Source organism: Haliotis rufescens, unplaced genomic scaffold, assembly GCF_023055435.1.
Source record: "Haliotis rufescens isolate VD_foot unplaced genomic scaffold, xgHalRufe1.0.p SCAF_2, whole genome shotgun sequence".
NCBI classification, from domain to species: domain Eukaryota; kingdom Metazoa; phylum Mollusca; class Gastropoda; order Lepetellida; family Haliotidae; genus Haliotis; species Haliotis rufescens.
Genome location: NW_025963890.1, coordinates 26,939,199 through 26,965,350, shown reverse-complemented (window position 1 = coordinate 26,965,350; position 26,152 = coordinate 26,939,199). Strand labels below are relative to the sequence as shown.

Sequence of the window (26,152 nt, the reverse complement as noted above, 5' to 3'; positions counted from 1 at the left end):
ATGTATCGACCTCCAAATCCACCTATTCACATTCACTACAAAGTTTTACAATATGTATCGACCTCCAAATCCATATGTTGACATTCACTACACAGTTTTACAATATGCATTGACCTCTAAATCCATGTTCACAGTCACTACACATAGGTTTACAATATTCATCGACCTTCAAATCAATGTTGACATTCACTACACACAGTTTACACAAGACCAAATAGCGTCCATTCCAATTTGGAATGAACGTTGGAATGCTTTGGAAAGATCGCTCATTCCAAACTTTCCAAAGCTTGGAAAGATCGATCTTTCCAAAAAATCCAAAATTGGAATGGCAACATTTCCAAACATATTTCCAACATTGGAAATGTTTGGAATGACTTGGAATGGTTTGGAATGGTTTGGAAATATGGTTAGAAGGAACAAGTTAAAATATGTTTTATCAGTAATTTGAACAATAAAAAGTACTATGAATTAGGGGCTTTAGGGGTTGCTTATATAGTAATTTTGAAATTTTGAGATTTGGAAAGAATGCCAAGAGTCGGTGGGGGACGAACTAAGGGAGCTGTGTCTGTTGGGTGGTTGTTAGATAAGGTAGTTTTGGTTTTATTATTTTATTGGGGGTTTAAATGCGACTAATTAGTCCTGTTTTAATTAGGTATAAACCTAAGGCTTTGAATTTTTCTAATTTATTTTATGGATTTAGGATTGATTCTAGTGTAAGTCCGGTTTTAAGATTTAGGGTGGTCTGTAGTGTTGTTCGGTGTGTTTGGTAGTGTGTGCAGTGAATGAGTACGTGTTCTGGTGTTTCTTGTTGTTTGCAATGTGGGCAGTTTCCTGTTGTGTGTAGATTAGCTATTTTACGGTGATTATTTAGTTTGGTGCGGCCTGTTTGTAGTTTAGTAATTATTCTGTCAATTGTTTTGGATGGGTGTAGAATTTTTGGTTTATTTATTTTTTTTTAGTACTTTCCTGATTTGGCTATTTAAGTTTTGGTATATATTTTGCCATTTTTTGTTGATTTTTTGTTTAGTGAGACTTTTGATTTCTGATTTTGAGCTGGGTAAGTTTAAGCTTATTTCTGGGAGTTAAAGGGATAATTTTGCTGCTTTATCTGCCTTTTCATTTCCAAAGATTTCTACGTGGGCGGGGGTCCAAATGAACTCTATTTGTTTACCTGCCCTAGTTAAGTTGTTTGAGCTATTGAGTATTTGATTTATTAGTTTGGGGTGGTTTTTAGTGTTTTTATTTTTGAGGGCTTGTAGTCCACTGAGGTAGTCGGTTAGGATGAGGATTTTTGTTTTGTTTTTTAGATTGCTGATTGTGTAGTGCTGAGACAACTACTGACTGATATAGAAGATTTAACGTGCGCTTTCCGACTGCAGCGTATTTCGCACACGGGCCTGGCCAGACCATTTAGTGTATTCCGAGGAGGGTGAAAGTGGTGTGTGCAACACAAGAGGGGGCTTTTAGGGGCTGCTTATATTGAATTTTTGAGATTTTTAAATTTGGAATAAATGCCGAGGTGGGTGGAGGAGGGAACTAAGGGAGCCGGGTGAGGTGGGTGTTTGTATGTTTATTGGATTTTGGATTGGTAGATTAATTAGTTTTTAGATGCGCTTAATTAGGTCTGTTTTGATTAGGAATACGCCTAGGGCCTTGAAGTTTTCTAGTTTATTTTGAGGGTTTAGTATTTCATCTAGAGTAGGAACCTTATTTAGATTGAGGGTGGTTTGTAGAGTGGTTCTGTGTGTTTGGTAGTGGGTGCAGTGGATGAATGCGTGTTCTGTGGTTTCGGGTTGTTTGCAGTGGGGGCAGTTGCCTGTGGTGTGTCTTTTAAGTTTTTTTAGGTGGTTATTTAGGTTCGTGTGTCCTGTTTGGAGTTTTGTAATTAATCTGTCAATTTTTTTAGAGGGGTGTAGGATTTTAGATTGGCTAGTGGTTTTCTGAGCACTTTTTTGATTTGTCTATTTGAGTTTTGATATTGATTATGCCATTTTTTGTTTATTATTTGTTTGTTTACACTTTTAATTTCTGATTTTGAGATGGGTAGGTTAAGGCTTATTTCTGGTATTTTAAGAGATAATTTTGCTGCTTTATCGGTGCTTTCGTTGCCGTAAATTCCTACGTGGGCGGGGATCTACAAGAAGGTTATTTGTTTGCCTGCTTTTGTTAGGTCGTTGGAGCTTTTAAGTATTTGGTTTATTAATTTAGGTCGTTTTTTGGTATTTTTGTTTTGGAGGGCTTGTAGTCCACTAAGGGAGTCGGTGAGAATTAGGATTTTATTGTTGTTTTTAGATTGTTGGTTATGCAGGGCTGAGGCCATGCCCATAAGTTCGGCCGTGAATATTGATTGGTTGTTAGGTTGTGTGGTATGGACTCCGAAGCCTGTGTGGTTGGAGATCGGGTCTGAAGATCCGTCAGTGTATATGTGACACCCATTTGGCCAATTTTCGTGTATGTATGCAAGTGTGGTTGTTTTAGCTATGTTTGGGTCGGTTTGTTTATTTATTTGGCTAGCTAGCGTTGTGTCTATTTTGGGTATTTTGAGTTTAGGGGTGAAGATATTTGATTTTTTGCAGTTTTGTTTAAGATTTTGAGTTTGGTGTTCATTGAGGTAGTTAGTTATTCTTTAGGATATTGGGGTGAGTAAGGGGTGTTTGCGAGCTAGAGTTTGGTTTCTTGGGCTAATGTTTTGGTTAATTATGAGACAACTAATAGGTCTCAAGATTAAGTATTCAGCTGGATGGCAGCTGCCATTTAATTACAAAACAGACAGTTGTCTAGACGGCTCACATGTAAGTGCGCCGACATGTGCCTAAGATCATAAAATGGACAATCTTTGGTAACATCTAATTTATTGTTGTCTCACGCCAGAACTGTGAATAATTCTGTTCATTGAACAATTGGAATTCAGGAAGTTATCAATAATTGTTTTACTTAACATAAGATAAGATAAGTTGTTTACAACATAATATTATGATGTCAGGACGTACTACAGTCAAAACCATATATTTTAAAATCAATTTAATGACAGACTATGATTTCCAAGTCCCGATTAGCAAATCAATGAGGTATCAGTTTCACCACATGTGCACAGACCGCCTATACTTATATATATATTTTTCATAACTATTCTCAAGTTAAAGTCCTATCCTCTTATCAAAAAATCTGTGAAAGTGATCATCATTAACGAAACTCATTCTCGTCAAAGAATACAGAACAAATGAAGAATCAGATGCATACATTTATTGCCATGCTTCATTCATCACGAAGTAGATTTACATACATTTGTGAATAGCACTTAAACTGTGATAATGAATTTTACCATTGTCCATATTATATTATAAATATTAACCATAATATGGATTTCCGAATATATAAACGACTCCAAACATTGATATTTCAGACAAAAACAAAGTCAGCTGTGTTTTAACGTTCAGGGGAAAAGGGTTTGCTTTCACAATTGAACATTTGTTTTCACCGAAGGACAATCAAATCAAGCCAAAAACAGTAAAAATACACATATATGGTTAGCGACCGTCATTATACAGCGAGGGGGGAAATTCGTCTGCTCTAACTGCCTTCACAAAAACATTCCAGCCCTTAATTACCGAGGCAGCTGTGACGTAGTAGCATTTACATTCGCTGCGTTTGCAGCATATAAGATGTGTAATCTGTGGAGTGACTAAAGTAATATTACGGCATGAAATCTTACTTGCATGGTTGTTTTAATAGAAAACTTACGGTTTAAAAACACAATTGTTCTTATATAATGTTTTTAGGTTTGGTTTATAAATACAAGAGAAGATTTTTTATACATATAAAACTGGTCGAAAATACAGCTGAACAATAAAAAAATAAAAATAGGAGTTGTGAATAGTGACAAATTTTAATTACATCACCGTGTCAATAATTATTGATTGATTCCGTCAAACAACTGTCAAACCATATATTGCCATGTACGTACATGTACACAGGAAGTCGGCGCTGTCAGAGGCTCCAGGTAAATAAACATAGTGGTTTTATGACGGGAGATCAGACGAACCGTGAACCAGGGGCATGCGACGTAATTACACCTAAAGGTGGTAGAACCAGGGTATTGTCTCTTGGACTGGCTAATTGACCGTATGTATAATTGGTAAATATATTCGTTTTGACACCCGTGTTTCATGCGCATCCCGGCTCATAAGCAGAATACAGACAAATGAGGCCCCGTGATCAGCGGAGCGTGAACAACATGGATGCCGCCTTACGGCCGTACCGAACAGTCAAGCTGCGATCTCGGAACTGAATCCAATTGCAAGCGGAGACAAGATTACTTCCCTTACCCACACATGATCGTTGCTCAGAAATGTTCAAATCTATCTTCAGTAAATCATGAAATTAATGTGAGCATGACATTTATGCGAAAAATGCGATCGTCAGTCCCTCTGATTATTTTAATATGTTTCATTTCATCATGATAAAAAAGTTAGTCACTTATAAGGTTACCACGTTGAAAATGGAAACGATCGTTAACAAAAATAACAAAATGTATTCTCTCATCACTCAGCCTAACAGTGATATAACTGCAAATTAAACAATCAAGTATGCTAAAGTATTACACATGGTGGGTGGAGGACCAGGGGCACTTTGAGTTTGACAGGTGTCATCAACTGGTCAAGTAACATCACGGTTTGTATATTCACGTTGATTGGACAGTCTAGACTGGCGCCAACTAATCATGACGGCGTCTTCAGAACAGAACAGAACTTTATTTCTCCCAGGTTTAGGCTTACGTGGATAACGGAAAATTTTGTTTAAATGATAGCCCATTTGTAATTCAATCTAATATACTTTCCTTGATTGATTATATGGCTGCGGTCGTAGATCCGGATGTATCTAAATATGCTCAGTATATACACAGGGTTTATTGTTATACTATTAGGATTAATAGATACAATTGAGTATTTATGCCCTTGATCATAAAGTTAGTCACTACTTTCACACTTTGATTTGTATGATTTGGGTTATGATTAAATTGACAAAATAAGAAATCATTCCGTGTATATGTGTATTATATATTGTACCCCAATACGTATTTAAATTGTGTATAAATAAGGACACTAGGTTAATGACTGTAATTGATTATTTGATAAACATATTCACATTTAGTTGTATGATATGTCACAGAGGTAAAGCTAATTCATAACAACTAATTGTCCCATTTTTTGGTTTCTATCTTTTATATGAAACAAATGCTATAACATGGGGTGATAAACTTCATTGGCAATAGACGTAGCATATAATTGTCCACATGAACAGTCTACTCTGTTCCAGATATGTTTATTCATTTTGTCAGCATTTAAATCGTTGCATTCCTGGCTCAATGATTCATTTGACGAAATCTTGTTCCCTGTTTTGAATTACCGTCAGATAGTTCCAGAACAATTATAAAACTTTCAGCCCTATGTGTTAATGGATAATTCAAAGTTCATATTCTTGTACGAACACTTATCAAAATTCATTTATACCTAGTACTATTATGTACATATGTATATTAGTTCAAATTATAATAATGAGGCCCTCTATATTCTCGAAACGGTCTTTGTTCTACGACAACTGTAAGTCGGTATGGGAAAACAAAATATTTGTTTAATTGTTCAAAGTTCAAAGTCAGTGTCATATGATTATAGACAAGGAAGATAAGAAATTGAATATAAAGAGTAGCCACTTTAAATGACAGAATTTCTTTTAGTTAAATTTGCTCATGATTTGGTCTTTTCGTGGTACATAGTGCCAAAATACTCTTAATTATTTACTTTCATGTCATTACTAATCTCACATAAGGTCAAAGTTGTACAACTTTTAACAGATATGATTATGACATGTTGTATCCAAACATTTCCAAACAAATCCTAGCTTGGAAATATGACCTTTCCAAATATTGGAATTGTCATATTTCCAATTGGAATGGTGGTATTTCCAAGTTTTGGATTTTTTTGAATGGATGATATTTTGTCCAGTGTTACTGAGCTTATAGCGTGTTCGATGAATGGGTCTTTCCTCGAGAGATTCGCATAAACACGGGCAATGTTCTGCCGGGATAGGAAGAAACGTACTAGCTACGACTGTGTATAGTTGTAACATAGCCAAACCTATTGTTTTAGTCATGGTGGCTCCTAGTATAGACTCGTAACGTGCGTACAGTTTTTTAATTTCTTCATCGGTCATGTTATCAATTTTTTCAATGGTATATTTTTCCCCAAAATATTCGGAACATTTTCCACCGGCTGCCAAAGCGGCGAGTCTTTCTCTATGTTTATCTAAAGATTTATCTGGCTCATCTTTGAGCATTTGTTCCATGAGTTCGTCGCATTCCATAATGTAATACCTAAGGAGATATTTAAGTCTAACATAATAAAATATGACATATCCAATACAGCTCGTAATAATAAACTGTTGCGAAAGAATGAGGATTTCAAGCCACATTATGTCATAATAACTGCTAATGTTCAATTTATCGTATTTTTGCTATTTTTGCCTTATTTTTGCTATATTTGCTATAATTTTGTCATATTTTTGCTTTTTTTGCTATAATTGCATAAGCAGCTGGTTGATCAGTTTTTAATACGAGTTTACAGTGGTTCGTTGAAGCTAACAGTTTTCTGACTTTATCTCGTTCTGACTTGGTATAAATAACATCATCTTCAGTCATCTATTATGAAAAGGGTTGATTCTCCTTTGTATTGTTCGTGACATACTCGTATACAGTTTTATAAACCATCGCCTGGATCAACTCTGTGTACCCCATCGTCATTCATTACCCAATCTCTCGATAGGTATGTTTTATTAACGCTTATAGTCGGGCACAGAATAATAATATGATTGAAAACGTCCCGATAATGACTTTCTAAAATATCTAGAATAAAAGCTGTTTTTCCACAACCCGTTTGCCCGCAGATGATAGCGCAGTGCGGTTCTTTAGGTAAAAGATTATTAATACGAATCTTCCATTCTGTATACTGAGTTGCGCATCCATAATCACGTACAAATATATGTTTAATTTACCAGCCGATTCCTGGAGCTTCGTTTTCTGTATAGTGACACCCTCGCTAGCATTTTCTATTCTCCTCCCACTGCCGTGTAGTTGGTCATCATCCGTGGTTCGCATGTCGAGCCATAGCGCGTACTTCGTGGTGAGGTATTCACCCATCGATACATCCCTGAGAGACAGATCTTTCACGACCGCGTTAACTTCTGGGCTTCGTTTTATAGAAGGTTTTTTAATCTCATCCCACTGTTGATACGCTAGCATTCCTTGACTATATAGTTGATTAGGAACGCCCTCAATAGTAAGTTCTACTTCTGTAATCTTGGGATTGTAGAACTTCTCGGTATTTCTTTTAAATGCATCGGAGGTTTCTCGAACAACATTAAAATATCCTTCAACGATCTCGTGGGGACGTTCAGATTGATATTCCACGTCATATCTTTTTTGCTCCTTGTGATCTTTCAGTGTCGAAGCACGCGATCGTACAAATGGCTAAACTTCCGGTATACTGGTTACGAATTTGTCTGGCTAATTCGGGATCTGTTATCACATCAAACTCCAGCGAGATATTTTCAATGGAATAGCTAGCATCTTCAGCAGCTCTGATTACTCTACCGTAGTCATTAAAAGTGGGTTCGTATTCTAACCTATCGCCTAGGGATGCTTGATAGAAGGGCATGTGGGAATCTAGTAATTCAAAGTCTAGTGGAATATAGAATCGGTTATGATTATTACGATACCTTTATCTGGTTCTGCCAAAATTGCTTTGGATTGTGGAACCAATCATACACCATTTTATTGCAAGTTGCCGTGAACCTGGATTTTTCAAAGATATCAGGGAATTCAACAAAAAAATTAGCACCAGAGGCACTTACTAAAATCGACTGATTAGTAATGTAAGTTGATTTCATATTTAAGTTATGATATAGTATCATTGTATATTTAATATGTATGTCACACTCCCGGGAATAACAAGTTGCCGATAAAGAGTTGTGCATCCATCTTGATCAAATAAGCACGACGGATAATATTCAACTAGAAAGTCCTTCAACTCTACTCAGAGCTATTCCAGTGAAAGATGAAAAATACAATAGCGGTAGAATGGAATCTTTCTCATCATTACAATATAAAAAATTAAAGCGTGGTATTATTTCAGACCTCAAAATTTCTGTATTAGATGTAAAACACCAACCTGTAAATATAGGATACTTGAGTGTAACAATCTATATTATAAATAATGGTTGATTCATCAGGCCCTGGAACGCATAACCTTAAACAATGTAATACAATTGTGCTTTCCGATCTCGGAGACACAGAAGGATTCGAAAACCCGGTACCGATTGTAAATTATACGCTTTACACTTACAAGATAATGTATACACGCGGAAAGAAGTTACATTCACAGGTAATCTAGGAGATTTAAGCGATGTCAACGTTAGTAGACTCCATAAAAACACTTCGTATAATCTTACTCACAACGATGATAATAAATGGACTATGATCAAAGCAAACATCGAGTGGCTATTGAAAATCGTCATTACCCCACCGTATGTGATGATGGGTAAGGCACATAATTTAACTAAGATAATAAATAGTGGGGTCGTACTCGTGGCTTATATCCCGTCAAAATGAAAAAGTGTGTTAGTCTCTCCCCTATCAGAAAACCCAGGTCATATGTTATATAGTCGTCCGTCCGACATTAAAAATGTTAGTTTAAATTTGGTTACTGAATTCAATGATATTAAACAGAACTTGAGTGCAATACCTAATCTTTCTACGCTTATTATTGAAGTCTTGTTCGGAGATGCACCGGAAGATGCCTTGGAAATATTACCAGGTCTATCGATTAAATGGCTAAAGAAACACCAACGTCAACGTTGCAGTATTATTCATATTGGAGCATCACCCGTTGCAACCCATGAGGGGGTCCAAATTATTAAAAGTGACAGAATTTCTCTTACTAAGATATTCATGCCGTATAATATACATTTGATAAGGTTGATGTATACTCTCAAAACATTTAAGCAAGACCAATTAAAGACTATTATATGATATAATAATAATAATATGGATTTATATCCAGCGCTCGATGAAGTTGATGGATTTCGATTACATCAAATAAGCGACATAAAACATCGAATAGAGAAGGAGAGGGAGTTAAGACTTGGATTGTATAAAAAGTATCGCAGAGCCGTGAATGCTCTCGACGGAGTTGACACCGCGCTTGTGACGGCTAACATGGGACTCGGTGTAGCCGGTGTTGGTTTATTATTAACTATAATTGCCGCGCCTATCGTACTTGGCATGCAAATAGCCGCCAGAGTCTCAAGACTGGCAGGAATAGCCATAAAATTCATAGAACAGGGGAGACAACAATTATTCCGTGTCAAAACCAACATTTAGAAGAATGCTTACATAAATATATAATAATATCTCATGACGATCGTTGAATAGCATAATCATTTTTGCATAAAAAATTCCCCCTGTAGTAGCAGTATAGGTATATAATATAAATCTGGCTCCAGTTGAAGTGGTCCAGAACCCCCATTACCTATACTACTGCTTTCGTATGGCCACTTCTGCTGCAATTAACTTTCGTCCTGATAGATGGAATCGGGGTCCGGTAGGATGGATGACTCGTCTTGGGCGTTTTAAGAAGTGAAGTTTGTAGCCTCTTCTTACTACTTTGAGCTGCCATGAGTCGTCTGTGATGGCTTTCCAGTTGTCTGAGTACTGCATAAGACGATCTCCGACTGGTCCCGGAATAGGGGGAGTGCTGAACTTGGGTAGTCTTAGGTCGATGTCTGTGAGACAGGCTAGTTCGACGAGATTCAATGTGGTTGTAGCGTTGATCTTCTGAAGTTCTAAATCGTTGTCCACTGGACAGGCAAATTCGGTAGGATCTGAAGGGATCTGAAGGAATCTGTAGATCTCAGGTTGAGTCATATCCGGCAGTATCCCCCTCAGAGACTTCCTCTGCCTCTGCCTCTTGCTCTCTGTGAAGTGGGATGATCATCTTTGGAGTTCCTATACTTGTAGTGAGACGATCTGTCCTTCCATATAGAGGCTCGTAAGGTATGACCAGAATTCACATGACGAGATCTAGGATTCTGTTGTTGATGCAGAAGCTCTGCAGGATTTTGGATGCCAATGAGATCGTGGATTCTTGAAACTTCTGACTAGTTGATGATGCAATGGCTTCCTACACTGACTTCAGTCTGAATATATCAGTTGAATATCTGTGGAGCTGTAATAGGCTGTGTAAGCATGGATCTTCTTCGTGGCTCTGGGATCATATAATGAGCTTGCTGTAGTAGATGATTTCTTTGCATGAGCAGGAACTGTGCTGACATCCAAACTTGTGCTGATTGAAGATCTTCCTGCATCTTCAGCATATGGTCCAGTGAGCTGTGAATAAACCCGGTCTGCTGTAGTGTCAACTCCGTGAGGGTGTCTAAGGGAAGACCTTTGCTTCGATTGTTCGGGGGAATGACGTGGCGAATTCCAGCTGCAACCCAGTTAATATATGAACTGATATTAATCATCTGTTTATTGATGTTGTCAAAATCCCTGATTTTGGCCATGTCAACGTGCATCCTGGTCTTAGGTTTCATAACCAGATCATAGAAATCTTCATCAATACTAGGCTGTTGAGCGAAGGGGGTATCGTGTGTCCTGTAAGCACTTTTATTAATAGCCAGCATACCAAGTTTGATATTATGCGCCGATGAAGCGTTCAATGATGCTTCGATTTTCTTGATGACGTCATCAATATATGACGGACGGGGGAGGGTAATTCTTCAGTCTTGCTGACAGGTTCTTCATACCCAGCATGTTCTAACAAGGGTTTGGCAGCCGTTTTGTCTTTGTTTAGATTATAAAGTTCTGCAATGATATCTTTAATGGAATAATTATTTGGTTTGTAACTATTCTCCGTAGTAGAGTCCCCATTGCATGAAGAACCAGTGTTAGTGATAGAACCACACTCCCTGCTCAGGCTGCGCTGGGGGTAGGACATATGCCTGGGGGTAGAGTCATCCCGGTCATCTGATCTAAGGCTAGCGGGGCGGGAATCACGTGTTCTGTAACTGTATGACTGTGACGTAACATCCACTTCGCTTTCCCCGCCCGTATAACTGGACTGTGTGACAGTATGGGAATGCGCACGCCTAGGAACTCTATCCTGATTTGCACGAGCTTTGTCAGTTCGTCTATCATAGTGGCTAGAAGGTGACTGGTGTGTATTTCTGTGCATACTGCGATGCGATGTTCGTGATTCACGATCTACCCTATGATGTGCATGGTAGGGAGGGAATGGCGTCCCAGTGTGACACTCGCTTGTTACCCACGTGATTATCTTTAGGTGTCACAACGGACTTAATCACTTTCTTACATGAAGCAGATGAATATTTTGCTGACGCTCAAGTGTTCTTCTTATAATCAGGGTCATTGAGCCATGCCTTAGAAAGTTTTTCAAACTTCTCCTTAGACAAAGGTTCACAATAATTGCACCTTGATTTTTGCATGCAATTGCTTTTCTTGCATGACAGGCATCTAGGGTGAGGGTCACCAGGGATCTGATGTTGCCAACAACCTGAACAGACGGGCGTCTGTTTTGGGGACGAAGTCCTCATCCCACAACCCATTCTCTAATTACTTACGAGAGCCTTCAGCCTTCTTATAACCCTGTTCTCTGCTTGTAGAGCCGCTCACTGCTTGTCTTTAGTGAAGCTTGAGATGGTCTAGTGTGGCTTGTAAGTGTGGAACAGCAATCAAGTGTACAGATGTATGCAACAAAATATTTTCCTTGTTGTCATCTGGACACACAGGAAAGAAGTGAGGTGATTCCCGCCTTGCGCATGCGCAGTGGCATCTCTGGCGAGGGATAGGGTTTTCCTCACAACTATTAAATATGTTGGCAGTGAAGAGGAGTTGAGTTGAAAGGCATGCTGCCAAATTTATTAACATATACTAAGTATACTCTTTTTTCAGGTAGTCTATATGAGAGGGAGTGGTCAGTCAGCAATTTCCGCTGGATCACATCCACAATTTCTTCATATGCATAGATGTCATGAAATTGTTTGCTCTATATTTGCAATGATTTGTCATATACTTCTGCCATCTAAAAACTGTGAGGCTTTAGAAGGTGACCATTCATACTTATGGCATTTTGTTCATGCTAAAACAATTCTGTCAAATTCAATAAATTCCAAATTTGAAAGATTTCTGAAATTAAACACAGATAATGGTCGTTTAATGTTTGTTTTGTTCTAAAAAAAAACATTTCTTGCTCCTTTCATTTCCCAAAGATTGCATTGTTTCTCACCTGATGCTTTATGCTTCGTCGGCTATGACCATACACAGATTATGGCCGTTTATAGTTTTTAATTTGTCTTATTTTTTAAAAATAAATTATTTCGTATTCATTTAGTCTTCAAAAGATTGAAGCATTTTTTACCGAGTGTGGGACATTTTCCTACATTGATTCCAAAAGTGATATAATTTATTTCACAGTTTTTATTTACAATTTAACAAACTATAAAATATGAATATTAAAATTCCCCATCACTTGTCAAGTTCATTAAAGTGTCACCAACTAGAAACAGATCTTCTTCGACAAATAATCCAATATACCATTTCTTTTTCAATACTTTTACAGTGGAAGGTAAGAGAAGATATTGGGATGAAAAAGATGCTAATAAATATTCACTACCAAATCTCTCCAGTAATAAACTGTTTGCTTTGGTTTTGCTTAGCATCAATAATCAGCATGTTAACTGGGCAATTGTCAAAATCACAAACCCCAATGAGATCCTGTCTACATGGTCACACCTGGTGATTATTGAGATCACAGATCCTGCAACATATCCTCTTATAACTAGTGATAAATGTTAGAAAATCACCTTCTGAAAAGATTTCTTTGATAGGCTCTTAGAAGTTTGAGTACTAAGTAAGGATAAGCTTTATGGATGAACAACTTCTTTATTACAATTAAGTAAGGTGTAAGCAAGGTGTAGGTTCTAACACCATTATAAAGCAAGTGACGTCGCTCTTAATTGTAATAAAGGGTTGTTCATCCATAAATCTGATCCTTACTTCTGTAAAGATATCCTCACTAAACTTCCTCTTATTAATTCACACAAAAACAAAAAGAGGGGTGTTGGGAACTGTCCATGTGAGGAAATGTCTGGACCTTTTTTGTACATAGCTTTGTGGCTTTGTCAGTCTATAGCATTATAAACTGAAATAAATTACATGTACATACATTTTTTTTAAATTCACTTTATAAATATTGATATTAGTCTTAACAAGTTTTGTCTTTAGATGATGTTGATGGAATCCACAGCCATATCATGAGCAGGAAGTAAACAGCTTAAGAAGGGATGTAACAGTGTCAGATTGACATTATTGTTGTTGTTGTTGTTGTTGTTCTAGCATTGACATTATTGTTGCTGTAACAGCATTGACATTATTGTTGTTGTTCTAGCATTGATATTATTGTTGTTGTTCTAGCATCGGCATTATTGTTATTGTGCTAGCATGGATTCAATCCTTAATGATGCAGAATGTATTAGAAACAATACATAGCTGTAAATGAGCCAGCTTCCACAGTACATTAGAAAGTTTATCCCTCAATAACTATGTCATACTGACACATACACAACTGGACCAGACACTGTCTTTCTTTATGTCATTTTGTGTGTATGTGGTTCTACATTCAATTCATTGTTTCCTTCATGTGTCAAATAGTCATTGATGTGGTGCCCATGCTAAAGATAGCATCAAGTTATGACCAATGAAATTGCAGAGCACATTCGCTCTGAGAACTTCAAGTACAATAAATTGATATGTGCTCTAAATAACTTGTCCTCAGATCCGACCTCAAAACACACAGGTTTCGGAGTCCATACCACACAACCAACTAAAACCACACGATCCTTCCGACTCCCAAACAACCAATCAATATTCACGGCAGAACTAATGGGCATGGCCTCAGCCCTACATAATCAAGAATCCAAAAAACACAAAAATATCCTAATACTTACCGACTCCCTAAGTGGACTGCAAGCCCTCCAAAACAAAAATACCAAAAACCGACCTAAATTAATAAATCAAATACTTAAAAGCTCCAACGACCTAACTAACGCAGGCAAACAAATAACTTTCTTGTGGATACCCGCCCACGTAGGAATATACGGTAATGAAAACGCCGATAAGGCAGCTAAACTATCCCTCAAAATCCCAGAAATAAGCTTAAACTTACCCATCTCAAAATCAGAAATTAAAAGTGTAAATAAGCAAAAAATCACCAAAAAATGGCATAACCTATATCTAAACTCAAATAGCCAAATCAAAAAAGTACTCAGCAAACCACTAACCAAACCAAAAATTCACCATCCATCAAAAAAAATCGACAGAGTAATCACTAAACTCCAAACAGGACACACCAACCTAAATAACCACCTAAAAAAAATAAAAAAACATACTACAGGTAACTGCCCACACTGCAAACAACTAGAAACCCCAGAACACGCACTCATCTACTGCACACACTACCTAACACATCGAACCGCATTACAAACCACCCTCAATATAAACCAGGCTCTCACTCTAGAAGCAATACTAAACCCACAAAATAAACTAGAAAACTTCAAGGCCTTAGGCGTATTCTTAATCAAAACGGAACTAATAAAACGCATCTAAAAACACTATAATCCACCAAATCAAAATTACATAAACACACAAAAATCCACCATACCCAGCTCCCTTAGTTCTCCTCCCCCACCCCATCGGCATCTATTCCAAATCTCAAAATTCCCAAATTCTATATAAGCAACCCCTAAAGCCCCCTCTTGGGTTGCACACACCACTTTCGCCCCTTTCGGAAACACATTAAATGGCCTGGCCGGGCCCGTGTGCGAAATACGCATCAGTCGGAAAGCGCACGTTAAATCTCCAAAGTAAGTAAGTAAGTAATAACTTGTCTGTGTTGGCACTGTATGATACAGTGCAGGCTTGGGTCATCCTGTGCTGTCAACTCCAGGAATATCTAGTAAATCAGTACAAAGTACCTACCTGCATACACGAGTTGCCAACAGAGTGTCTTTGATTCTGTAGTGACTGGTATAAGACATTATTAGTGCTGTTGTCAATGTAACCTGAAATGGGTAAGGAAAGGTTATGTATGATTATTTGTCATTACTCAATGCAACATTTAGCCATTGCAATCTTACCAAAAATCTTTTAAGTGTACTGTCCCAAACATTATTGTCAGTAGATTTTAGTGTTATTATATGGACTATTATTAGCTGCGCTTTGAAGACTGAACAAAATGTTACTAGATGCAGTCTCAAGACCAGTGGCCAAAATTGTAGCAGATTGTTCTTGGACTTGCACCAGCTTGTAAAACTCCATACAATCCAGCTGGTTGGATATCCTCTATGGATATCACAACATCATCTGTTTAATGTGATGTCATTTATCATGTGACCATTGCCTCTGTCTACCATACTAAGAGTCCACTGGGAATCACTGGATAGATCTATATTGACCTTCACAGTATTTCACTGAAAAAAAACAACTTTTACTTGTGAGATAAATTTGATACATGTATCACTATACAAGTAAGCCAGAATATTGTCCATCCGGGTTGTTAACTACACTACTAACATGTGAAACTCATAATCCATAAATAACAAACAAGTAAGGAAATAGTATGAGATATCCTAAGTAAAGGGGCACTAATCCTCCTGGCTGTCTAGCTGCCGTGAGTCGATTTGCTCGCCAACACAACTGAGCATGACAAGAGACTGGGCTACCGTCTGTAAGGACAGAGCAAATAAACTTTGAGGCAATATCCATACACATTAATGAACACTGACTGGATACCCGTGATCTATGAAGTTTTCTATATTGCAAAGGGCGCATGTTAATCAAATTCTTCAACCTAAGCAGACAGAAAAATACAACGGTTTTGACGGTTTTGTTAAATATGCATGATATTTTGTTCTCGCAGTTATCTTACTATTGTCAGTGTTCCTGATCACACTACCACACACCTATGAGAAGTATGTATATATTCATCTTACCCAATGGGTAATGATATAATTCAAAACCGTGTGATGATCAGGGTTTTCAATTGTATTTTGTGTCAAAAGAACCTGCGTAGCCTAAGTTAACATTCACTGTATCTTTTCTCAGCCAATTTTTATACATTGTGTGATATATTTCATGTCGAATGCAGAGCGTGCAGTGTGTTTGTATTTCTTTGTTTCATGCAAGCTCAGCTAATGTAACAATTGTATTGTTATTGTTGCTTATGCTGGCCGGGGATGTGCATCCAAATCCTGGACCACCAAACCATGACAACGCTGACCAGTCACTGTCTATGTAAATGCTAGAAGTATACCTAACAAACTCTTTTATTTGAGTGAATACCTTTCAGATTGTTTACCGAGACACACCTAGATGACTGTATTCAAAATGAAAACTTGAGCTGGGGAAGATTTTACGAACCAGTACAAAAAGACAGAAATATGTTCGGAGGTGGTGTTTTGAAATATGTTAATAAGCTGTTGTCTTTTAAAAGAAGACATGAATTAGAAAACATGAAAGACGAATCGATAAGGATTCAAATATGCTTACCTCAAAGCTCAATTTTATTGTGCTCTGTTTACTGACTGGAACATAATTCAGTGAATTTTTGGACTCGCTTAGATGATAGCATTGAAAATGCCCTGGATATTTCTTGCAAGATTACTGTTGTTGGTGACATAAATGAAAATATGTTATCGTCTAGGAGCTTAAACGTAAATGAATTACTCAATAGGAAAAATCTACACAATATCATAACCGAGCCTACCAGAATTACTGACCATACCAGTAGTTTATTGGATCCTATTATTATCAGTGAAGATATAAACGTCATCGACAGTGGTGTAATTGATTTTGATAGTAAAATAAGCAACCATAGGGGAACTAACATTGAAACAGACACTAATTTGAGAACAAAATTAGCATATAAGAGAGAAATTTCATGTTTTAAAAACGGTGACTATGAAAAACTTAATTTGCTCATTGAAAACATTTGTTGGAATAAATTATTTAGTCAAAATTCAAAACTTGATGAAGCATGTAGTCTGTTCTATAAATACTTGAATAAATATGTTAAAATATGCAATCCAACCAAAATAGTAACCATTCGTTCGAAGGACAAACCTTGGTATGATTTCAGTTTAAGACGAGAATCCAGAAAAAAGAGATAGATTAAAAAAGAAGGCTAGAAAAAGTAAGAAGGAAAACGACATTCGGGCCTATAGAAATCAAATAACAAAGTTATTAACATGAAATGTCACGCTAAAGAACATTTTTATTCAAACCTTAATGAATTACTTTCTATCAGAAATACATGCAGAAAACAAATCCTCTTACTGGAAAGTTTTTCGTTATGTTGTGAAGAACTCTGGCTCAGCTAACAACATAACCGCTCTTAAAAAGTATGATACGGACGAACACCCAACAATATTTACTGATATTGAAAAGGCAGAGAAACTGAATAAATATTTTCAATCTATATCTAATGTCTATGATACAAGAACAACTATGCCCACTTCACATTTCAGACAGATGAACAACATAGTCATATCTAAAAAAGAAATTAAAGACATAATACAATGTTTGCCTCTGAAAAAAGCCTCTGGATCAGAGAAAATTTGTCATAAATTATAAAAGAAAACTGTATATTCTATTAGCGAAGCATTATGTTTACTGTTCAATATGTCGCCACAACCAAGTATATTTTCATTAGTGTGGAAAAAAGCAAATGTAATACCATTAATTAAGAAAGGCGATCAGACTATTGTTTCTAATTATAGACTGATATCACTAATTAGCTGTTTAGGAAAATTGTTTAAGAGAGTTGTGTTCAAACATTTATATAATTACTTTCATGAGAACAAGTTGTTGTATAAGTACCAATCTGGGTTTCAGGCTGGTCACTCAACTGTCCATCAACTAATAGAACTTTATCATCAAATTTGTACAGCGTTAGATAACAAAGAAAACTATTGTATTGTATTCTGTGATGTATCAAAAGCCTTTGATCGTGGATGGCACAGTGGGCTTACTAGTTACATAAGTAATCTTAGCCAAAGCATCTTTGTGAATGGGGAAATAACCAAACCAAGATACATGAAGGCTGGCGTGACACAGGGGTCCGTGCTTTATTGATATGTAAATGACATTGCTGATAAATTAGACTGTATGACAAGACCTTTTTCTGACAATACATTAATTGGCATGTCATCCAATGATAACAGTGTACTGGAATGTTCCTTCAGCACAAATTTAGCAATCTTAAGTGAATGGGCGAAACTTTGGCTGATAACTTACAATCCTGAAAAGACTAAATCTGTTTCATTCTCTCGCAAAGACAACATAGGAGGTTTAAAACTATATTTCAACAGAAAAGAAATCAGCTCTGTAAATAGTCATAAGCACTTGGGTGTTATACTTGAAGCCAGTGGCAAATGGTCTTGTCATACAGATACCATAATAAAGACAACTTCCAAGATGATTTACTCAATGAGAAAACTGAAACATCTCCTTCACGGAAATACTATTAACAATATGTATAAAATGTTCATAAGACCAGACTTTGAATACGCATGTGAGGTTTGGGGTGGTTGCACCAAAGGACAAAGTGAGAAATTAGAACAATTACAATTAGAAGCTGCACGCATTGTAACTGGTCTACCTACCTAATATGCCCCCAGGCATCATTATATTAAGAATCCGGTTGGGAACCCTTAGTTGAGCGTAGAAAGAAAAATAAACTTTGTCTTTTCTTCAAAATTAATCATAATATGGCCCTTTCCTATCTAACAGATATTCTACCAAAAAACGTCGCTGCAAAAACCTCATACAGTCTCAGAAACTCTGAAAACATCAGTGTTCCTCTCACAAGATTAAGACATTTGTTTGAATCCTTTTACCCGTCGACTTGATTGTGGAACTCTATTCTGTTATCAGATCGAAATTCTACGATTTCTTGTTTTAAAATTTCTTTACAAATATGGAAAAAGCAAATATAATATCTTACACACAAAACTGAGATACATGTGCAGTCAATTGAAATATGATTTATATAGAACTGGTATATAAGATCACCCGAACTGTACATGTTCAAATACATGTGAAAATGCATATCATTATCCTATGGAATGTACATTCTTTAGTCATCAGCATGAAATTATATTTAACAGCCTTAAAAATATTGTTCATAACATACCTGTTGATGTACACCTACTGTTATACGGCAATGCAGATCACGTTGTAACAGAAAATGAAGCTATATTTAAGGCAGTACAACAATATATATGTACAACTAAAAGATTTGTGTAAAGAACTGTTCTTTCAACAATGCATCTCTCCCCTTCAAACTCTTCTCATCCACACTGCTTGGACTGCATTCAGGTTTGCACTCAAATTTTTGTTCATTTCTCTCTCTCTCTCTCTCTCTCTCTTGGTGTTACAAGGAAGATGTGTCAGTCGCAGGACGCTACAAGCCTCAAGTCTCCGGTGATTACCACCCAACCCATCGATCAGGAGGAGCATTGTCCACGATGATAGTGACTACCGACATTCACTCCCCTCCATGTTGTACGACCTCGGGCTCTACTGTGAGTATCGCACCTATTTCAAATTTCAGGCATCCATGGCCTCCAGTGTGACGGTCCCAGCGACGCTAGTGCATGCACCTTATGATGGCGCATGCGTCTTATGATGCCTCTACGATGAATCAGTCAACACCTACGGGCATCTCATCACAATGGCTTGCACCGTGTCTGGACGCTTCTACAATGACAACAGCCTCAGAGCTTCCAGCTTATCCTGTGATGTCATCAACGCTAGGTCAGCTTACCTCTGCACCCCCTGCCTGCCCACTCGTGCAACAGATGTACATGCAGCCTTCGGTGCCGTTTAGGAGAACAATTGGATGCTAAACATCATGCAATCCATGTGGCAGCAGTTCGTAGCACAGATGTACAAGGCACCTACGCTGACATACCAACCTCCAGCATCAGCTACAACACTTATGCATCAGACAACTCAAGTGGTAGCTCCTACACTTGCGTCAAACGTTTATCAGGCGCCAGATGCACGATGTGTTTAAACTAGTAGTCTTCGTTAAACACCAACACCACTGCTCATTCATTAAAGCACTCTGTTTGAGCAAGAGCTAAGCACTGCAGCAGGAGTCACTCACCTACAAGGAAGGCGCATAACCACTATTTGGATTCATCAGATGTATCAGTCGGCGAGGATGGAGATTCCTCTGGTGATTGGAATACTCACCTTAGCCTAGCACAAATGCCTGAGTGGGTAGCAACTGTCTTGTGTCAGTAGCACCTTCCCCCGGTAATGGGCCGATAAGAAGGATACCATATCCTACTTTGATACCAGTGGATGCGATGCTCAAGGATATGGTTAGGGCGCTATATGAATACTTTTCAAGGCTTACTATTGCGCCATCAATGAGGAAAGATGATTTTCCTACCCATGCCTTCGCTGTAGTGGATCAGCCACACCCTTTGGATGAGGACTTACAGAGGATGACTGCTTCTTCCTAGGACGCCAGATTTGCTTTCATTGAGACTGAAATCAGGCGTGTACTTAAACCTTTATCCGCACTAGCATCCGCAATCCGTGTGATGGAGCAGGATTTATCAGAGGTTAACCCTAACCACATAGGCCATTTTCAGACTGTGACTTTCAACAACGTCAGATCGACCACATGAGGAACCACCTCCGAGCAACCCTTGCGGAGATTACCGTCACCTGCAGGCTTGGTTATTTAGAGCTATCCAACTGGGATTCGGGGCTCCTCCGTCAACCATGGTCAACTCGCATTCTGTTCATTGACCAAGTCACGGGCAATTATAAACGTAAAGGGCATGGGAGAGGCAAACCACTAGGCCTATATCAGTCTTGCTGTGGTAAATTCCAGGGCAAGGACGGTGATAAGAGGCAGAAACACTGAAGAGTTGGACAATTCCCTTCCCCAGTCGTCCCAATCGTCACCACCCCCGCAGGTGGGAGACTGAGCCTATTCTGGCAGAACTGGGCCATACTGAAGGACACTTTCGTACTCAACGTACTCAACAAACTGCGCTACAGCAACCATCTGAACATAGAGGTAGCTCTACCGTTGACCACAGCTCCACCACCTTGGGATTATCAAAGGAAGCAACATCAGCTACTTACAGGGCTAGACAGCCTCAGGGCTGTGGCCTGGTGCACAACAAACTTGGCACATAAACAATCTTAGTAAAATCTAAATATTTTTTACATTTGTATACTTATCCTGCATTACTCCGTATTGCATTTACTGCTGTCTTTGACAGAGAGACGAACTGTGTGAGATCCAGCTGCTGAAGAAAGTTGTCCCAACCAGCCCAGGAGGCAGCGCCCTCTCACAGTCGGCACGTGACCCGGAAGTCATGACGTCACACCAAAAGACATAACTGCTTTAAACATAACATCTGAAACTTCGTGGGGAGGTAGCGTAGCGAAAGGGAGGGCACTTAGACTTCGTAATGCAGGATAAGTATACAAATGTAAAAAATATTTAGATTTTACTAAATTTTTTAACTTATCCTGCATTACTCCGTATTGCATCTTTATCAGACGGCATGGCCGGTGGGCATACCTGCAGATGTGAACCATATTAAACCCTCGTCAAGGTCTGATGAATCCGCACCGCATACAAGTGATGACCGGAACATCTACGACCATTCCTGTCTTCAGGAAACAAGAGTCGATGCAAAAACGAAACGCCCGAATAGGTAACCGAAATACGAGGCGTGTAGCCAAAATATATAACTTACCAAAGAGCGAAAGCGAAACGCAGTAGAGCCCTCTAATCTGAGGCGATAAACACCAGAGAGTTCGACGGGCCCCGCTCGGGGAATCGAAGAATCGGCGTCGGCGGCAAAATCTACGACCAATCCCAAGAGCGAATGCGAAACGCAGGAGAGCCCTCTAGGCTGGAGGCAAGGAACACCGGTGAGGTCGAAGGGCACCGCTCAGGTATCAGAGAAGCAGCGGCGTTGGCGTCGGCGCCGGTGTCCACATCAACTACCATTCCTGTCGTCAGGAAACGAGAGTTGATGCAAAAAGTAAAACCCGGATAGGTGACAGCAATAGAATGAGTCGGGTAACCCAAAACTAAAACTGACCTAAGAGCGAATGCGGAACGCAAGAGAGCCGTCTCGTCTGGGGTGATAAACACCAGAGAGGTCGATGGGCCCCGCTCAGGGTATCGGAGAATCAGTGGCGTCGGAGATAGATGACCTGTTGGGCTACAACCAGGGACCAAAACTGTGAACGCCGGCGACAACTTTCAAGTGATAGCCTTTGGGGGGAGGGTCCAATCCGGCGGCTCATAAGCTTTAAGGATGACCGCCCGGAGCCACAGGGAAAAGTATACCGGCTGACCAACGACTGCGACGAAGGGGAGACCGGCAGAAAAAGGTGTTTCCTAGACTTGCGGCAGTCTTTAGATCGTAGAATAACCTTCAGTGCCCTTACTGGGCATAATGACGCTCATCCTCATCCTCGGCACCCACACTGGACGAGGGGGGAGGGGACAAGGAATGATCTATCAGGCTGTCCTGGGAGTTGAGTCTTTACGCTGACGTCCCAGTACGGTCCATGATGAACGGCGCCCTGGGTACCGCATTCGAACCGGGCACGGGAGACCTCGAGGGCGTGCTGTACATGGACTCGAGCGGCAGTAGTCAAAACCAGTAGAAACACCCGTCTTCTACTTAAGGTCAAGGGGAGTGGTTCGAAGGGCGTTGAAGACCACATTCAGATCCAACGCAGGCGGTCCGAACTTGGCCTTCAGGTCTTCAAGACTGAACAAGCGCAGCCAGGCCCGTAGGTCGGGAATTTTCGTCTTTCTCCGATCGTCCGGGATGGCCAGAACGGAGTAGATGGCGACCAGGTATGTGGGGGTGGTAAGCCCTTCAACCGACAGGTGCTACGCAAGTACAGAAGGAACTGATCCAGGATCTGCGGTGACGCTGTCATCGGATCCTGGTGTTTGTCAGAACAAAATGCCTGGAACAAGCATCATTTATCAGCATACAGTCCCCCTGTAGATGGACGGTGGGCTGAAGCAATAGCCTTGGTCGCTCTAGCCGAATAGCCCTTGGCTTTCTGCATGTGTGTCAGGCGTGCAGACGATAACATGCGGGTATGAGGGTGTGGCAACAGACCGTGTGGATGGAGCAGAAGGTTGGACCACACCGGAAGTTCCAGGGGTTGTCTCTGGCTATGTTTCGGAGGTCGATAACCCAACTTCTGGCTGACCAATAAGGCGAGACCAAAGTCAATGGCAGGGGTCGAGTGGCCTGGATCTCTGAAGAACCGTGGGAGGGAGAACCGGAGTCGGAAAAGGGTACGCGAGTTATCCTTCTCAGGAACGATGGAAGGCTTCCACTGCCACAGCGGTCGTATCCGGCACAGGTGGAATGGAAGACGACAGCTGGCCACATTCAGATATGAGGCAAACAGATCTAGGGTTGGGGTGTCGACCGTTTGACATAGTCTGGCCCGAGGCGCCGGAGAGCGTGAGGCGTCGGAGAGCTTGAGGCGCCTGGAACGCCGAAGATGGTGATTCTCGGGGGTGCTGGTCGAGTTTGTAGCGCCGGGAGAGGGGCGAGTACTCTGGGTCCGCAAACACCACACTACGGTGACGTCGTCAGTGGACATGATCAACAGGGCGTGACCGAGAATGCACTGTCAGCAAGTTATGTCCTGGATAAGCCTTTATCTCGAGGCTGTTGCTGTGCCAATGGTGTTGATCTCTGGATCACAGGTGGTCACAATGTGGGCTGGTGTGGGCCACTAGCCACTGACAAGGTGGCAGGGGAGGTAGTCAGCAACAGGGGTCTGCGATTGCGTACCGTCGGTACGATTCGGAAAAAGGTGTGATCGCCTGCGAGCCAACCTCAAGTAGACGAAGTAAACCAGCTTCACAATCGACCGCCGGGGCATCGACGTAACTGGGTAGTAGGAAGTCGAGGCAATATGGCCATCGCACGAAGTAATGAGATCGTTTTCATCCCTGAAGCGGCGTATAAGTACTCCTGTTCTTATATCGAGGTGACGATGGAGGACGACAACACGATACGAGGCAGGTATGCAACAGGGGTCAGTGGGACGGCCGAGGGACTTTAAGTATCAAATCGACACTGTGTCCGGTAGTCAAGGCGGAAGATAGGAAGGTGTCGTAGTCGAAAAGATCAAACCGGACGAAGGAAGGCGATCTTTTCCATCCCTTGAACGCCTATAGGCGCTATCGTTCTTATAGCGAAGGGTTGATGAAACAAGGTTCCTCGTGACAGCCGTGTTGGTAGAGGAGGTCTATTGTTTCCAACATCCGTGCATGGATGGACTGCGACAGGCGCCTGGTTGAGTGGTATCACCAAGCGTACAGGTAGACATGGAAACCAATCTGTAGAAATACATGGCACCCCTTGCCATGGTAAGTTGACCTAAATCCTGTCGGAGTTGTTGACAGTCCGAGTACTTGACACGTGACATGTAAATCACTCTGCGCAGTAGCCGAGAAAACCGCCTTGGAGTCGGAACTGAGGTGCAAACTCCACACACATACAATCCTCAATGAACTGTGTGAGAGACGATCAAGTGGTGTACCCGAGTTTTGCGATAAAACACGGAACCCCATGGGCGTCGTGGAAAACCCGGGGAGCGCCGAGGAAGAGTCTCTTTCAGGAACGCTGGCGCTAGGGTAGGGTTGAACAGCGTTGATGTCTGCGATGTCGACGAAGTAAACTCTTTGTAAGTGGATGTCGTCGTCGAATCTGATACAGATGCTGTTCACATGACGCTCTGTTTCGATGGAAACCCGCAGGTCATCTCTCCGGAATCATAGCGCTTTAAACGACGGGATTATGGATAACGTCTCAGTGGGCAAGTTGAATCAGACCAACTGTCTATTGGTTGAAATGATTCCACCCAGGAAGTAGAACGATAGTCTCGATCCCGAAGACCGACGGGAGAGTAGTGACAGGAGCGGCGACAGTTGTTTCACCATGCTTCTCCGTGTGTTGAGTTATGAGACGGCAGCAAGAGAAGAGGGCAGTGGCGCCGGGGAGGCGATTCCCGATGGTGCCCCTTAAGCCGCAGTAGAAGATTGGATGGTCGACTCGTTGATCTGAGCTTGATAAAGCTTGTTGATCTGAAGCTTGTTGAGCGCCGAAGACATCAGAGGATGCGGAGGCGCCGGAGCGCGGAGACATCAGAGGCGCCGGAGGCGCGGAGACATCAGAGGCGCCGAGACATCGGAGGCGCCGAGACATCGGAGGCGCCGGGAGCGCCGAGACAACAGAGGCGCCGGGAGCGCCGGGAGCGCCGGAAGCGCCGGAAGCGCCGGAGGCGCTGAGACAACAGAGGCGCCGGGAGCGCCGAGTCATCGGAGGTGCTGGGAGCGCCGGGAGCGCCGGGAGCGCCGGGACATCAGAGGCGCCGGAGACATCAGCGTTGACGGTGTTGGAGACAGTGAACGGTCGTATGTCGTGCCAGGGGAGGCAGACTCTACGTTGGGAGCGCTGGAGCCGCCGGTGGAGTAGGAGACTGTGAACGGTCGTATGTCGTGCCATGGGAGGCAGACTCTACATTGGGAGCGCTGGAGCCGCCGGTGGAGTAGGAGACCGTGAACGGTCGTATGTCGTGCCATGGGAGGCAGACTCTACGTTGGGAGCCGCCGTGAAGCTCCGCTGAGCGCTGCTGCCGTCAACGTAGGTGGGGGTCGACGAGCACGTTGAGCGAGGTGTGTCCTGGATACTCGCATGAGCTGAAGGATCACAGCGACGAATGACTGCAACATCGGCACTGCCTTGTGAAAGTACAGGGCGTCGTACAATCACGGCAGAAAGGGGCGGCCCCGACCAGATTTGTTCCCGCGGCAACAAGTGCTGGAATTTAAGCAAAACATAACTATGTGGCAAAGCCACAAAGTGCGGGAAGCATAATGTGATTCAGAAACTTTGTATTTCAATGAAGTTTATGAGATCAAACAATGACGCTAAA

General features: G+C 40.8%; 1 protein-coding gene across 1 annotated transcript in view; it reads right to left on the bottom strand.

The window, feature by feature from the left end:
* Positions 1–26,152, bottom strand: part of LOC124120811 (tyrosine-protein kinase SYK-like) — a 220,906-nt gene that overhangs the window by 129,924 nt on the left and 64,830 nt on the right. Inside the window, exon 7 of the mRNA XM_046483671.2 lies at positions 15,107–15,189. Within this exon, the coding sequence (XP_046339627.1) occupies positions 15,107–15,189 (83 nt within the window). The remainder of the gene's footprint in view (positions 1–15,106; positions 15,190–26,152) is intronic.